Source organism: Ursus americanus, chromosome 2 (genome assembly GCF_024610735.1).
Source record: "Ursus americanus isolate L20-20 chromosome 2, mUrsAme1.1.p, whole genome shotgun sequence".
NCBI classification, from domain to species: domain Eukaryota; kingdom Metazoa; phylum Chordata; class Mammalia; order Carnivora; family Ursidae; genus Ursus; species Ursus americanus.
The window spans coordinates 34,291,780-34,306,255 of record NC_142128.1 but is presented as its reverse complement, the minus strand read 5'-3'; the positions used below and the strand labels follow the sequence as shown (position 1 = coordinate 34,306,255).

Sequence of the window (14,476 nt, the reverse complement as noted above, 5' to 3'; positions counted from 1 at the left end):
GTTCCCCCACAACGTGCAGGGGCGGCACTCGGTGAAAACGGGCACTCCCTGCGGGGTGTGGTTTATCATCATGGTGGGAATTCTTAGTTTCCTTTCTCAGTGAAGCCCCTGCAGTCTGCTGGGCCTCTGAACCCTGCAGACCCCCTTAAGGAGCCCGGGACCCTTTGGACACTAGGGCTTGCGTAGTCTGTTCCCTTTGCCTGGACTGCTCTTCCTCCCTCTCTACCTGGCTAAGGCTTTGAGATTTCCGAGGCACTTGCTCAGGTAACCCTTACCTCTGCTGCCAGCCCTCTTCTTCCGCTGCCCTTTCCAAGCACCTGTTCCTCCTGGACCCCAATCCAAGCTGCAATTTTATACTTATGTAGGTGTATGCACATGGCTTTGTGATGACGTGGCCCCTCCCTGAAAAGCTCCTTGAGGGCAGGTTTAGTGATGGACACACACTGCCTTGTCAGTGCCTTAGTGTAGTTGGTGGAGAATAGTAAGCATCTCAGGAGCAGAGAAATAGTGCTCATCATTCAGTTTGTTGGAGCTTGTCAAAATGAGGATGCTGGATCACATTTTCTCTTTGGTTCTCTGTCTCATAAATGTGGGATGTCAGAGTCCCAAAGGAATTTTCCACGGCCCATGGTGGAAGGCCGAGCAGGGCACGGAGTTTCTCCTGGTGAACAAAAGGCCAATGTCAGGGCCTGTTCTTGCCTCCCTCCTGGGAGTTGTTGGTGCCAATGGACTTGACACAGAGGCGTGCAGCAGGCCACCATGTACAGGAACCTGAGCTGGCAAAAGAAGAGGCCACTCTTCCAGCCAGGACACGAGCTAGACACTCCCCGTCCCTGTGGGTGTGCGTGGGAACAGCCCCAACGTCTAGGCCAGGCTCGGCTCTTCCTTATTCCCAGAACAGCAGTCTCAGACTGGGTCCCCGTCTACAAATATGTATATGGAGGCATCACTTCCCATGTTTAAATATATATTAATATGTAGTTAAAATATGAATATTTTGCTCACCCCCGGATCACTTTCTATACTCCGATGTCAAGCACCTTGCTCGTTGCTTTGCACACAGCACTTCACTGCGTTCTCCTTGGAGGTAGCCACTTCCTAGCCTCTCGCCCCATTTTACAGTTGAGTACTTGATGCTCAGAGAGCTTAAGCGATGAGCCCAACGGCTCACAGCTGCTGATCGGTGAGGCTGTGACCTGATGCCCGTGTGGTTCCCGTCTAACTTGGCTTTTGAATGATGACCTGTTTTTGGAGGAGGCTGTTGGGAGAGCAGGTGTTCCCAGCAGAGGCACAGCAGCATGAAAGAAGGGGGCAGAAGCAGAAGCTGTTTTGCTACGGCTACATGACTCACCTCTGTGGTTCGGGGCCCAGACTAAATATTTGTCACTCTCCCCCGTTTCCTCAGATCTGTTCCAAGTCCCATTGGTAGAGGCTGGCCCTGCCTTCTGACCCCCAGCAGACACGATCTCTTAATGCTGGGAACGCTGAAGGCGTAGCTCAGGACGCCACATACCTCAATATCTCGGATTAGGGTTTTAATGCTACTTGACGTGTGCTCTTGTGAACTGTGGTCTTCGCAGATCAACATGAAAACAGCCGAAAGCAATTCCTACCAACCTCCTTAGCGTGTGAAATCCCTGTCACGTTTTTAAGGATAAAGGTACTTGGGGTCTAGCCAATCAAGTCTGAAAAGCTCTGAGAAGCACTCTACAGGGTTCTCCAGCAAACCAGTGTCACAGCCGTGTGCGTGTGCGTGTGTGTGTGCGCTCGCGCGTGTGTGTTTCAAGTGCCTTCCTTTGGCTCCATATGCTTGGCTTACATGTGGGTCCGCTCCCCTCCTGAAACCTGCTGGCCCCCCTTTGGTAATCAAAGTCGTGTTTCTGTTAGAACCCAGCTCCATTCGATGGTGGGGCTCACTGGTCCTTTGCCAGAATCATAAATCATATTTGAACTCCATGGGGCGATCTCAGGGAAGGTTATTAGTAACAGCTACCGTCCTGTGGAAAACATGCATCTGGTAACACCTGCTTTTATCATCCGCACGTCCTGCGATCCTCCCGGAAGCCTGTGAGGCGTCAGGCTCCGTGTGATCCTCCTGAAACCCACTGCCTTGCTTAGGAATTGGGAGCCAGGTTCCCATGCTCACACAGCTGTAAGCTTTTCTTCCTGGCTGTTTCACTCAAGGTATACCGAGACACTTCTGGAGAAGTCCAGGATATTTTCCACCTCCTATGAAGTCCCTTCCCTCTGGAATGACTATTTGGTGACAATAGAGCCACAGTGAGGCCAGGCTTACTCAGTCATAATGTGGGGATTCCTTGGTCTGGATATAATTCATAAAAAATACACATAAGGTGCATGTATGCATACATGTGTACACGGGAGCACGCATACATACGCACATGTGCAGACACACACCACTACACACATTATACACTATATACATCCATCGGTGTGTGCATGCACACACACACTTACGCACCTGGGCGTGGTACACACACATCCAGCCGCATGCATGCACATGGCACACACATATATACAAACACGTATCACCTTGCACATGCACACATACACATAGAGATATTTTTGTACATTTACCAGGAAAGACTGGCACCTGCAATTACCAAATATAATAAATACTACAGGGTGAGAGAACATGAGAACATTTCTGGGATCGTTTGGGTTGTCCGGCTCTCCTAAAGTCATTCCGCTACCGTGCATGCTGAAAATACGACAGTCCGTCCCCCTACCCTTTATCAATCTTATATTTTAAGCAGATGACGTCCCCCTGGGGGGAGCCGTGTGGTTGGGTTGAATGTGAACTCTGACCCTCCTGTCTGTCTAGGCCACTTAGACTGAACCTCTCCTTGCATTTCCTTACCCCCTCCTGAAAGAGTGGGAAGTCGGGTGCCCAGCACGCCACCATGGCCTGATTCTGGGCCAGCACCGAACCCCGGCCTAATTCTCTCGGGCTGACGGACAGCTGTTGTCTCCAACCTCCTTAACCAATGTGAAAACTCTCCTCGGTTCCTGTGTTTCGGGTCTTGTGACCAGACTAACTTCACCAGTGCAGGGGTTGGTGTGTCTGCATGGGGAAATGCACTAATATGGATGTTTTTCTTTGTGTGTGCGCCCTGCAGTGTTGTTTACCAGGATGGATTTTATGGTGCAGACATTTATGTAAGTATTCATTAACGTGCATGCCACCCCTGTTTCCTCCCGGAGTCATTCTGTTTACAAGTTTGCTGCAAGCTTCCTCTTCGGGGTCCATGGGAAAGTGTGCAGGGGCGTACCGGCAGGCAGCAGACCTGCTCCCGACAGCCGTCGTGGCTGTCGTGGGGCGGCATTAGCTCCTTCGATAACTTCAGAAGACACGTGAACACCCCCTGAAAGAGATGGCATTTCTCTCATGTCAAATTAAAGACTCTCCCCCCAACCCAAAAAATATTCTCTCTCAAATTTTCAGTATGGTCCGTGTGTTTTCAGTATAATATTTAGGATAACAGCTATAGTTACTAGCTGTAGAGGGTTAAAAGATATTTTCATGGCTGCTTTGCTTTTTTTTTTTTTTATGTTTTCCTATAAATACATTTAATTGTTGATAGTAATAGCTCTAGAAAGAACTCCTCCTACTCCATCTGGATGATTTTAGCAAGAAATATCTCTCACAAAATGTATGCCAACTTGACCACGAGAACCCTATTTTCTTCCTTATTCCTTCCATTTCCCCCCAAACCATTACCTGACTTAGACTTGTTTGTTAAATTTAGAATCGTTTATTAAACGGCGCCGCTTTATTAAGCTTCACTTTCAGGAAAGAGTAGGATGGCTCTCATTACGGGGACCATAGTCAAGCTTACCTAATGGATCTAGAGGTACTTTTTCTCCCACATTATGATATTAGCTGCAATGTTAGGAAAATAACCTGGAATAAAGACAATTTAAAATAGATGGGCAGGGTCGGGGGCTGTTTTTTAAATCATATCCTTTTTTATTACAAGCGACCTCAAATAAGTTCATTGGAATCGTACTTGTCTCATAGACTAGATAACAGAAAAATCGTACTTTTGACCAAATTGATACCATTTACTAGAAAATGGGACAGACACTGTTTATCTAATTTTCTTCCTTTTGAATTTCAGATAATTACAATTTTGAGACGTAGTATTTATCTCCATCAATGATGCATATAGTAGAGTTCTATCATTGCATCAGATACATTTATTATAATCTGTGGGTTAGTATTTTTTTCTTAAAATGAATGAACAACCTATACCCAGTGAACAACCAATTTCTTATTTTTTGTGTAGCTTAATCCATGCCTCCAAATACCCTCTTTAAAACAAACAAACAAACAAAAAATGACTTTCAATGCATACCCTTATAAAGAGAGAAGCAGGCTGGGGCTGGGCATCCTCGTGCCCATCCATATCCTTAGAAGCCCAACGAACTCAGCATCAGTCTACACCCTCCCCCAGTGTAGCCTCTGGATAGAGCATACATAAGTTTAAGACTTTTTTTTTTTTTTAATTTGGGAAATGGGGAGAGGAGAAGTGATGAAAAATGAGGGGAAAAAGACAATCTACAAAAAAAAAAAAAAAACCCAAATCAAAAAACTATCTCCATCAACACCCACCAGTGGGGGTAGGGGAAATATATGTTAGTAAACCTAGCTAAAAACAAAAATATATGAGCTGTTGTTTATTGAGTGTCGGCCTCTCTATGCCTCAGTTTCTTTATTTGTAAACTGACAGCAGTTTATTGAATTATTAATTTGTGCTGTCCTGTGGATATTTCCAGTGGGCGTCTTTTCCTGCCTCCCAGATGTGTGAGTAGCAGGAAGGAGGAGCTGCCCATAGGCAAAGTCTGTCAGATCAGAGACATGGGGAAAGAATGCACTAGAAAGAGGAGTGGGCAGATGTGTTTGTGCTGGTTGGTGCTAGAGATACAAATGGAAATCCATGAGAACAAAGCAAATGGGGGGAGCAGAAACATGCAGAAGGGAGCAAACCAGACTAGACGGGAAGATAAATTCCATTCAGGACGAAAGCTACAAAGAAAGTCCCTTTTTGCTTTAAGTTCCTTTAGTGGCTTTTGTCTCTCCCAGATTCATATCTGGGCCAAGCCTGCGGGGCACAGTGGCATAGCCCCCACAGGTGTCTGGGTGCGGCACTCAAAGGGATTCTGTCCTGGGGGCCTCGTTACTTGTTTCTGCAATGCTACACTTCCTGGTGTCAAGGTTGAGAAGATTATTTCTCTCATTCTTTGCAAGCCACTCTTCTAGCCAAAAAAAATTTTATATCATTTTCCCACTGTTCGTATTATATGACAATAAGATTTTTCAGGGGGTGGTTCCAAATGGGCAATTAGGGGACAGAAGCACTGACAGAAATAACTTGGAGCTTTGTTTACCCAGCAGTTGCTTCTGTCCTCTTTCCCAGAAGGTAGCTCAGGCCTTGCAGACCTTCCTGACTGTTCTGCTCCGTGTAAGATGGCAAGTTTGGAATATTGCTGCCTGGTGGTGTGTGTCTGTGGGGCACAGTGATGGACTAGACTGCCCATTACGGCAGCAAGACAAGGGCTCATCTATGGCCTTATGTCCATTTAAGGGAAAGAAAGAATATGAATATTTCCTGCACTCTAAAGTTTACAGAACAGGATTCCTCTTGGCTAGAAGTACCTTAAGTTTCAGATGTGCTTTTTGAAGCCGTCACCCCTGCCTCCCTTGTGGTCCTGGTCTGTTTTGATGACTGGAACTGTCCCCAGGGCACCATCTCTTGAAGGATGATTGACAAGGTTCATAGAAAAGCATGTGAGATTCTATTTTCTTTAAAGGAAGTTTCTGGGTTGCTCCTTCAATCTCATTAAAAATAGTACACAATAAATAGGGTTAGGGCAATCCTGAGAGGTCCTGGGACATGTGTTAGACACCTGGGTCACCTCTAATAGGTTTAAACGTCCTCTTTGATTTTAACTTTCCTGGGTAACGTAGTGGGCTTCTAGCTTTGGTGACTGCCAGGAATTTAGCTTGTATAACTAGTCTGTCAAATCTGCAAGTTCGCCATGATTGCTTAGGTGCACATTTAAATGATTTTCTTTTCATGAAAAAGTAAGTCAAGGTAAAGAAAAAAATAATGGTAGTAGTGGTCAATGGGATTGACAACCTGTTTGCAGGTTGAAGTGGGACTAAGTCCTCTGGGTCTGCAAAGCAATCCGTTCTATCTTGGGGTGAAGCTGTGGATCTCATGGGACCAGAATTGGCCACAGAGCTGAAGGTCAGTGTGGCTTAACTGCATTTAGCCACGTTTGTCTTCCCCCACTCAGGGAGCGATCCCAGGATATGGCATTTGATCAAAAGGTAACTATTGAAAATGGAAATAAGGCCATTCGAATAGAGCTATTTAAAAAGAAGGTACTAACGCAGTGGAGAGTGGGGTGAGAGAGTAGAGCAATGGGAAGAAGGGAAGAGAGGACAGGTGGGGAGAGGGGAGACAGAGAAAGAGAGAAACAGTGATAAATGATAGAAATGTTAACCCTGTTCCCTTTTTATAGGGCTTTCCACCAGTCCGTGCAGCCATGAGGCTGGTACGTCTTGATGAGATTCCAGTGCCTATTCACGTGACTCTTAAATTCCATTATGGCAAGTTCCTGGCTGACACCTTGGCTAAACAAAATTATTTATGAGTTCATGTCACTCTGCCATCCATGGATCTTAAAACAAAGAGGTGTCCTCATTTCACTAATGTAAACATGGATAACTGGAACACAGAACTTCTCCAAATAAACCCCAAGTCCGTATTCCTAGGACCCTGCTCTCAGTGGGAGTCGGCTTTGAGTCAGCTAATATTAGGCAGGCCAGTCACCACAGGGGCAACTGCCCACCAAGGAGTTATGCATTACTATGTGGGACAAGAGGGTCAGCCTTTACTGCCTTCCTCCCCTCAGCCTGGAGGGGAGGAATTGCCTCCACCCACTACCTCTGCTTTTGTTTTCAGAGGGGGAAACTTGTCTTCAGAAAAGAGATAAATTATTTGTCCAAAAATGTTCATTGAGGCTGGGGTCTGAGCCCATGTGATCTGGCTTCAGAGTTCAGTGCTTAAGCCCGGAGCCAGTGGAGTAACATTGTTGCCCTCATTGACCAAACTCTGAGAAATGCAGGAAAGGAAAGGAGGAAGATGAGAAGTAAGAAGATAATGGAGAGGACAATGGGGTAGGAGGGTCATGGGGAACAGTATCTCTCCTTGAAACTTCCTCAAATAAGCAATGGGGGACAGAGAGAGAGAGGGAGAGAGAGAAAAGCCTAGAATGTTGACAGGCATAGGTCCACAGGCTTAAATTTACTAAATCTGAGGCCAAGTAAAGATTAAGATGCATATATACATATATATGTATGTACAGACACACCTTTATAAGGCAGGTCCCTAAATCCCTTACAGTATTCCACCCCCTTGAGGTCTGCCCTAGAACTGTGAGATTTCACTTTAAACTAGAACTAAACTAAAACATGAAAGATTAGGCTCTCCCACAAAAAACTCTCACAACGCAAAATTGCATCCCCGTCTGTCTGAGGGGTTCTACTTGAGATCTTGTTGTTGGACTTGAATGAGGTCGTGACCTTTGCACTCTATATATTTATCAGCAGCTTTTCTAGACACGTGCGCGCGCGCACACACACACATAATTTTTCCAGTCCTGTATCTTAAAAGTAGCTTTGGTAGCTTCAACGTGATTCATTAATTCACGAAATTCAGTTGCACTCTCTGTTGTTATTTGATGTCACATTTTTAAAATAAACGTATCGATACAGTTATGTACTGTCATTGTAACTGCCTCAGTAATGAAGCATCAAAGCTAGATCCTTGGGTATTCCAGAGAATTCTAATCGTGAGATAAAGAGAGAAATTTGAAGTAGTCACCTTGAACTGTTGCGTTATGCTTAGAAGGATGAGAAGCCATGAAAGTATCGTTTTCTCCTCTCTACAGATAAACGCAGGTTATGGCGGTGGGCTTGGTACATTCAGTGGGGCTTGATCCCCACCCGCACCCTCTGATACTCCAGGTTTCAGAGATCTGCAGCTACAACTTGCTGCTGCTTTTGGTTTGATGGGTCATTCGCAGGTCGTAGTGAAGTAAGAGAAGCAAACTTGTAAATGAATTGCTCTGGAATTTGTCTGACTTATGCATTTTCTTTTATTTATTTCATTTTTGCATTGAAAACATTACATTTCTGTTTCCTTATAGAGTAGTGTATCAAGAGCCTGTGTATGGCAATAAATTGCTGCAGGTATGAAATCCCGACTGGTGGAAAAACTCATCACAATGATTGTGGGTTTGCTGTGAAATCCTACTAACAAGACAATTCTGGGGAGGGGAGATGGTCTCTAACATAGAAGGAGGAAAGACTTGACTGAATTTTCCAGTTTCGATGTGAATGCTTCTAGAATAGAGATGCACATCCTCAGATATCCCCTGTTTGCTTGATCACGAGTGTATCAAAATGGAGATTCTGACTTGGCTATAAATCTCCTGGCTTAAAATGCATCAACACCCAATTAATATAAATTCGGTGAAAAGACTTGCAAGGTTTCATTGTATCAACTGTCTGGGTGACTTTGTAGTAGGTTCCTGGACTCAACTGGCATGGTTAAACAAAGAACTTATTCATCCAGCATTGAGGGTCAGCACAGCTAACATAACTTTCCCTGGTTTCATTGTAGCTTCTTATAAATTTATTTCACACCTATTGCTATAGCTTTCAACCCTATTACTCACTGCCGAAGCAACCCCCAAATGAACCAATTTGTAGGAAGAAAAAAGAGCGACACATCCATTGGAGTGTAGCTGGCTGAGTCTCCCAATATGGTCTATAACCAACATTAAAACTGTCAAATAAAATGAAAGAAGAATGTAAAACTATGGATGATCGGGGGAGTTTTAGTACATGGATTTCCCTGTAACATGCAATTCCCATTTTTGTTCTGTATTAAGGCAATTAAGAAAGTACATTCTTTTTTAACCATGAGAATTAATCAAGTTTTAATGAGAAATCTAGTATGAAAAGGGGGTGCTTGGATCTAGGAGAGAACAAGATAATTTAAATTTCCAAGATCAACTTTTATTTTTACATTTCAGGAAAACTGATTTTCATTGCCACACTTCAAAAACAGCTGGTGTGTGATGCAGATAAATTAGGGAGCGATTATTTATGTTTAAGTGTTTCATTTTGCAGATGTTCTTATACATGTTGTTTTAGGGGAAAAAATGTATATATAGATATATGTGGATACATCTATATATATACACCGGTATATTCCAGTCCACCTTGTAGACTGCATGAAGTGAAATCCTTGGGTATTCGTAGAAACGGGGAAGCTTCTGTCTAGGATTAAGCCCTTTGCTACTTTATACAGTTAAGCTGAACGGAAACACACACACACACACACACACACACACACACACAGACGTTACAGCACTACCCATCCCTGTGTCCCCACCAGCACACAAACGTTTCACCTCTCTTCCTAAGTCATTTGGAGATTAGAACAACTTTTTCCAAAAGTATGCTCTAAAGTAAAAAACGTGATTTCCTTTGTTGAATGGCTCTGAGATGTACGGAGGATCTACGGTGCTTGTCGGTATCGTTTTAGAAAGTTCCACAGATGGAGGAGCCAGTCTCGTTTCGTTTAATTTGGCGTTTTCCAAACCTAGTTGGTCATGGAAAATTCCATTTCCTACCATTATTAGTATCCCACAAAGCGCAGTTTTGAAAATGCTTTGTTGGCGCACCATTAGAGGTCCTCAGTCAGTAACTTGCCCCAACCTCCAGAGGTCTCGCTAGCAAAGGAAATGTTTCAGACAATGAGTGGGGATCTTTGTGGCCACTTCTGCTGGTGGTGGCAGAGGTGGGAGGGGGGATTCATAATGGCCATTTAACATTTACATTTTATATAAGGTCTCATTTATAGCTTGCTGCCCGATATGTGACAAATGAGTATATTTTATGATGTAGGGAGTACAGAACCACGTTGTGCTTGCCATTTGGTTTGGTGGTAGGAAAAATCAAATTGTCAAGGAGGCATTTTTGTCCTAAGGTCAGGAAGACTGTTTCAACATGAACATGGTTTGGTGCCAGCAAATGGAAGTGAGCTCTCCTTTTTCAGACATTAGCCCAGAACCTTGCAGAAGCTTTGGCTATGCTCAGCGAGCTGCAAAATATGGAGCAATAAAATTGATTAGAGTCACCTGTTAGAAAGGCAAATTAAAGCAATTTGTATTTTTTGATCATTTTACAGTGTATGCACCCATACACAGAGTTAATACACAACTCTGTTATTCCCCTAATATGGATTTCATACAGAAGAAAAATAGCAAAGGAAGACAATGCAGTATATAGATGTGGTGGTATCAAGCCCCCTGAGCCTTTTCTTTTTCCGCTTATTACCTATTTGAGGGATCACTTAGACCTGGACTGTCCAATGCTGAAGCCACCAGCCCTACGTGGCCCTTGACGTGTAAATTCCGATGAACTCAAACAACTTAAAAATCGCAGTTTGTTTTAGCAGCCAACATGTCAAGGTTCAATAGTCACTTAGGACCAGGGACGACTGTATAGGACAGCTCAGAGGCAGAACATTGCTGTCATCACCAACAGACCTACTGGACAGGAAGATCAGTGCTCAAGGTCAAAATCTTTCCACTGGCTCCACAGACCTCGACAAACTATGACCTTGAGCCTTAAGTAGGGAATGCTCATAAACAGATTCCTAAATATTGTCAGGGCATTGACCATTTGTGCCTGTCTCGCATAGAAACACACACTTAGTTTGTCTAAATGGGCAAGTCATGTGAAAATAATGGAGAGGATGGGTCCTTCCCAAAGCGCCATAGACAAGCACATCTGTTGTGCAGAAGGACCCTAGTTGCACACACATCCATTTTATGTTCATACGATAAACATCGACTGGCAGTCGGTGAGGTTCATTTTCATTATCTGCTATTTGCACAGCAGCTGTTCTTTCCACTTATCAAACTGGCTGCCCACTTTCAGTGATGGAAACAATCACGGAAGTTGGGACACAGAGAGAGTTCAAACATAGAGGGTTTGCAGGGGGGCGGATGGTGTTGCTAGAGATCTTTGCTGGGACAAAATTCAGTCACCAAATCATGATTGATTTACATGGCACTTGATGGCAGTACCTTTGCAAGCTTTTGTTTTTTATTCTTGGAGAGAAAAAATACACACACACACACACACACACACACACACACACACACGTGCACTTTCTTTCCATCCAAGCTTTCAGCTGGTGGCAGTTAGTGCCCCCTAGCAATCAGCGAGCCAACTCCAGCCCCTCCCTACCTCATTGTTTAATATACACACCTGCACACCGGCGTCTTTCTGGACACATCATGAAAGCCAAGGAGATGGACAAGCAGATAACAAGAATGACTCCAGAAATCTGGTGACCTGATTTGCCTTCAGCCCATCCTTCTGTATCTTGAGCTTTGGTGCTGGTGTGACAACCGTTTGGTTTTACAACTCCTCAGCACATTTAATGAGTTTTTCTGTTCCTAATTAGAGAACATGGTGTTTGGAACACCAGGTGGTGTCTGGCTAAGACCTCATTTTTTTTTTTAACTTCCACATTGTTTTTCAAGGGAGACTTTTTTTTTGCGGGGGGGGGGCGTGTAATACTGGCTCCAAATGATTGGTGATTATCTGTCAGGATGTCTTGGATTGTGCCTTCTCCAGGAATGCTCCAAAGCACAAATTTCTTTAAGGACAGACTAGATTTTTTAATTGCTAGGTATGTTGTGGCAGATTACTCTGAAAGTTGGAAGAGGGTAGAAATAAATTATTGACACCACTTTGTCCACATTTCGAAAGATTCTCTTTCCAGCATCTATCTCCTTGTCTTACCACTTGGCTGTCCCCTACTCACGAAGCTAAGGGTAACATACCCCTTACTCCAGATTTTGTTGTTAGGGCCCATCTGACACACGAGTGACTTGGCTGTTAGAAGGTCCTGGAACACATCAGTCTGTTCCGAATTGCCCCTTTATGGTGAGGGTGAGAACTGTTTCCTCAGAGGATTATGGGATGGTGAATTCTAATTAGAACCGAGTGTTCCCTCTGTTATCGGTAGAGACTGGATCATGTTTGTTAATTGTGCTGAGAGCATTCGACAGTGGTTGATGTATCGCTGTGGTCTACTGAGCAAGAAGCTCAGTTATTTTCACAGTTTGATAATCAATGCTCCACTGAACACAATTCCTTTCGCATATGACCATTTGCTTGTCCTCTGCTTAATTGAACAATTGCAGTAACTGGTACATGCAACTAAATGTTAATTATTTTTTTCAGGTTTTTTTTTCCTCTTAATGATTTTATTTACAAATTGGAAAGCTTTATCATATTTTCCACACCAAACAAATTCCCTATTTGAACCAGTGCGATGTCTTAACGGAAAAGACAGAATTTTTAACAAGTGTTCACCATTCCATTTTTTTAAAATAATTATGCAACATTTAGAAAGCTAAACACAGTCTTCTTTCATTGCTTCAGTGGTCGGACAGTTACACAGGCGAGAGATGACTAATAAACTTTCAATCAAAGCGTTATCTTATTTTTTTATAAATATCAATGTACGACAGGGGGGCATTAGCTCAATCTATGTTGGATTTTTAAGGAAGTAATCAAGGAGGGTTAGAATAAGACATAAGTTAGTAGCTAATAAGTAAAGGTAAAGCATAATCATTTTTGAAAATCTGGAAAGTTCAGCAAAGTATACAGAGTGTGTAGAGAATCCCCTGTAATCCTCCCCACCCCAACACAGTCACCATTAACCATTTAGGTACGTCTCTTTAGAAGGGTGTCTGGGTTCTTCCTTGGGGAAATGCTTACGACCGCTAACCTTTAACATCCAGCTGGGGTTGGGATCCAAGCCCGTGTCTCTCCAGTGTGTTTTGTACTTCTGCTTTGGTACTAAGCTTTCATTAACCTCCACATTAGACTGGTAGATGGGGTTACTGCTGTTCTGGTGCGGCCTCAGAGTCGGGCGCCCCTGCGTTGGCCTCCTCTGCACTCCTAAGTCCGATTTCTCCTTGCATTTTAGGGTGGTTATGCTGCATACCGCTACGCCCAGCCAACCCCTGCCACTGCCGCTGCCTACAGTGACAGGTAAGAGTCACCCTCCTCCTGCTTGTCAACGACCTGGAAATGAACTTAGCTGGTGGGAGGCGAGATTCTCGTCTGGTTCTGGTGCGCATGCATGACTGCTGGGGAGGCAGCCCCAAAACTCAGGTCCCATGGTAAAGGTAAACAGTGCCACATAGAGAGAGGATGAACCATGAAGCCTAGAACATCCTAAACTCTTGCCCTCTCTGCTAAAACCCGAGATGCTATGTTTTGTGCCAGTGTAGTCGCTTTTCAGATCTTTCTCAATCCCTGCGACAGCGCACTTTGCATGCACACACGTACTGTCCCTGCACAGCCTTCCCACGTCTTCCGTGTGAGAAGCAGCCGTGGTCTCCTCTCACTCCTAGGAAGAACACCAGATGATCCTACAGGTTTTCCTCCACTTCAGCCACCCTGCTTCCCTTTTTCTTCCTTACAACTTTTTACACCCAGTAAAGCATTCCTTCCGTTGCCTTTTTTTTTTTTTTTTTTAATCCAACACAAAGGAATGGGGGCGATGTATCTGGCGTTCCTAAGGAGATTCACTCTTTTCGGCAGTGCCCTGTGTCTGATCCTACTACGATAAGCCAGTGTGTATTTGTAGTGTGCACCACATGTTAAGACTGGCAGTGGAAGGGGGACAGAGTGGGTCTAAGAAATGCAGAAGTCAGAACGGATGGCGGGGCAGGGGTGGGGGGTGGAGGCGCTCCATTGCTCAGGCTTGACAGATGACTCGGTTTCTGAAATGGCAAGCCGCAGCTATTTTCGTGTAGGTGCCTGGGAAAAAACAACAACAACAACAACGAAGTGTGTGTTTCCATATTTGAATGCAACCCGTTGGCTCTGTTTTCTGAGGACATAAATGTGAATGTTCAGATGCTCTGCATGCACAAATGTCATTGAGGGTGCTTATTTTTGGTAATGACTCCTTTAATTTAAAAATACGTCTCATGGATAAAACAGTGATGGTAACGATTTGCATGTGTGGCTGAGGCATGCTGGGTCAGACAGGTAAGCAGGCGATGAACTTGACCCCCGAATGGGAAGTGGCAGCAGCCGCCGGTGCTCCTTCCTTCCTGGCCTGTCATGACTTAGCTCCTCTCTCGGTTTGCTGTGGTGTGCTTTCTCTGCGGCTCCATTCCATTTCCCACGGGACGTGTCGTTAGCTCGATGTAGCTGCAGATTTCTTCCGAGGTAGAAGAAAGCAAAATCAACTCCTGAACCCTAAAACCGGCACTTTGAAAACCCCATGCATAGACTTGTTTCACATGGCTCTTGGGCGAGACAGAAATGAGATCC

General features: G+C 44.3%; 1 protein-coding gene across 20 annotated transcripts in view; it reads left to right on the top strand.

Moving 5' to 3' along the window:
• The window catches only part of RBFOX1 (RNA binding fox-1 homolog 1), a 1,395,365-nt gene that overhangs the window by 1,344,190 nt on the left and 36,699 nt on the right, over positions 1–14,476 (top strand). For 12 of the 20 annotated variants that reach the window (XM_087870620.1, XM_087870634.1, XM_045784314.2 and 9 more), the window contains 2 exons: positions 8,242–8,284; positions 13,116–13,180. In XM_087870620.1, the coding sequence (XP_087726746.1) occupies positions 8,242–8,284; positions 13,116–13,180 (108 nt within the window). Of the gene's footprint in view, positions 1–3,140; positions 3,181–8,241; positions 8,285–13,115; positions 13,181–14,476 lie in introns of all 20 variants that reach the window. The other 8 variants (XM_087870651.1, XM_087870643.1, XM_087870625.1 and 5 more) reach the window with 3 other exon arrangements.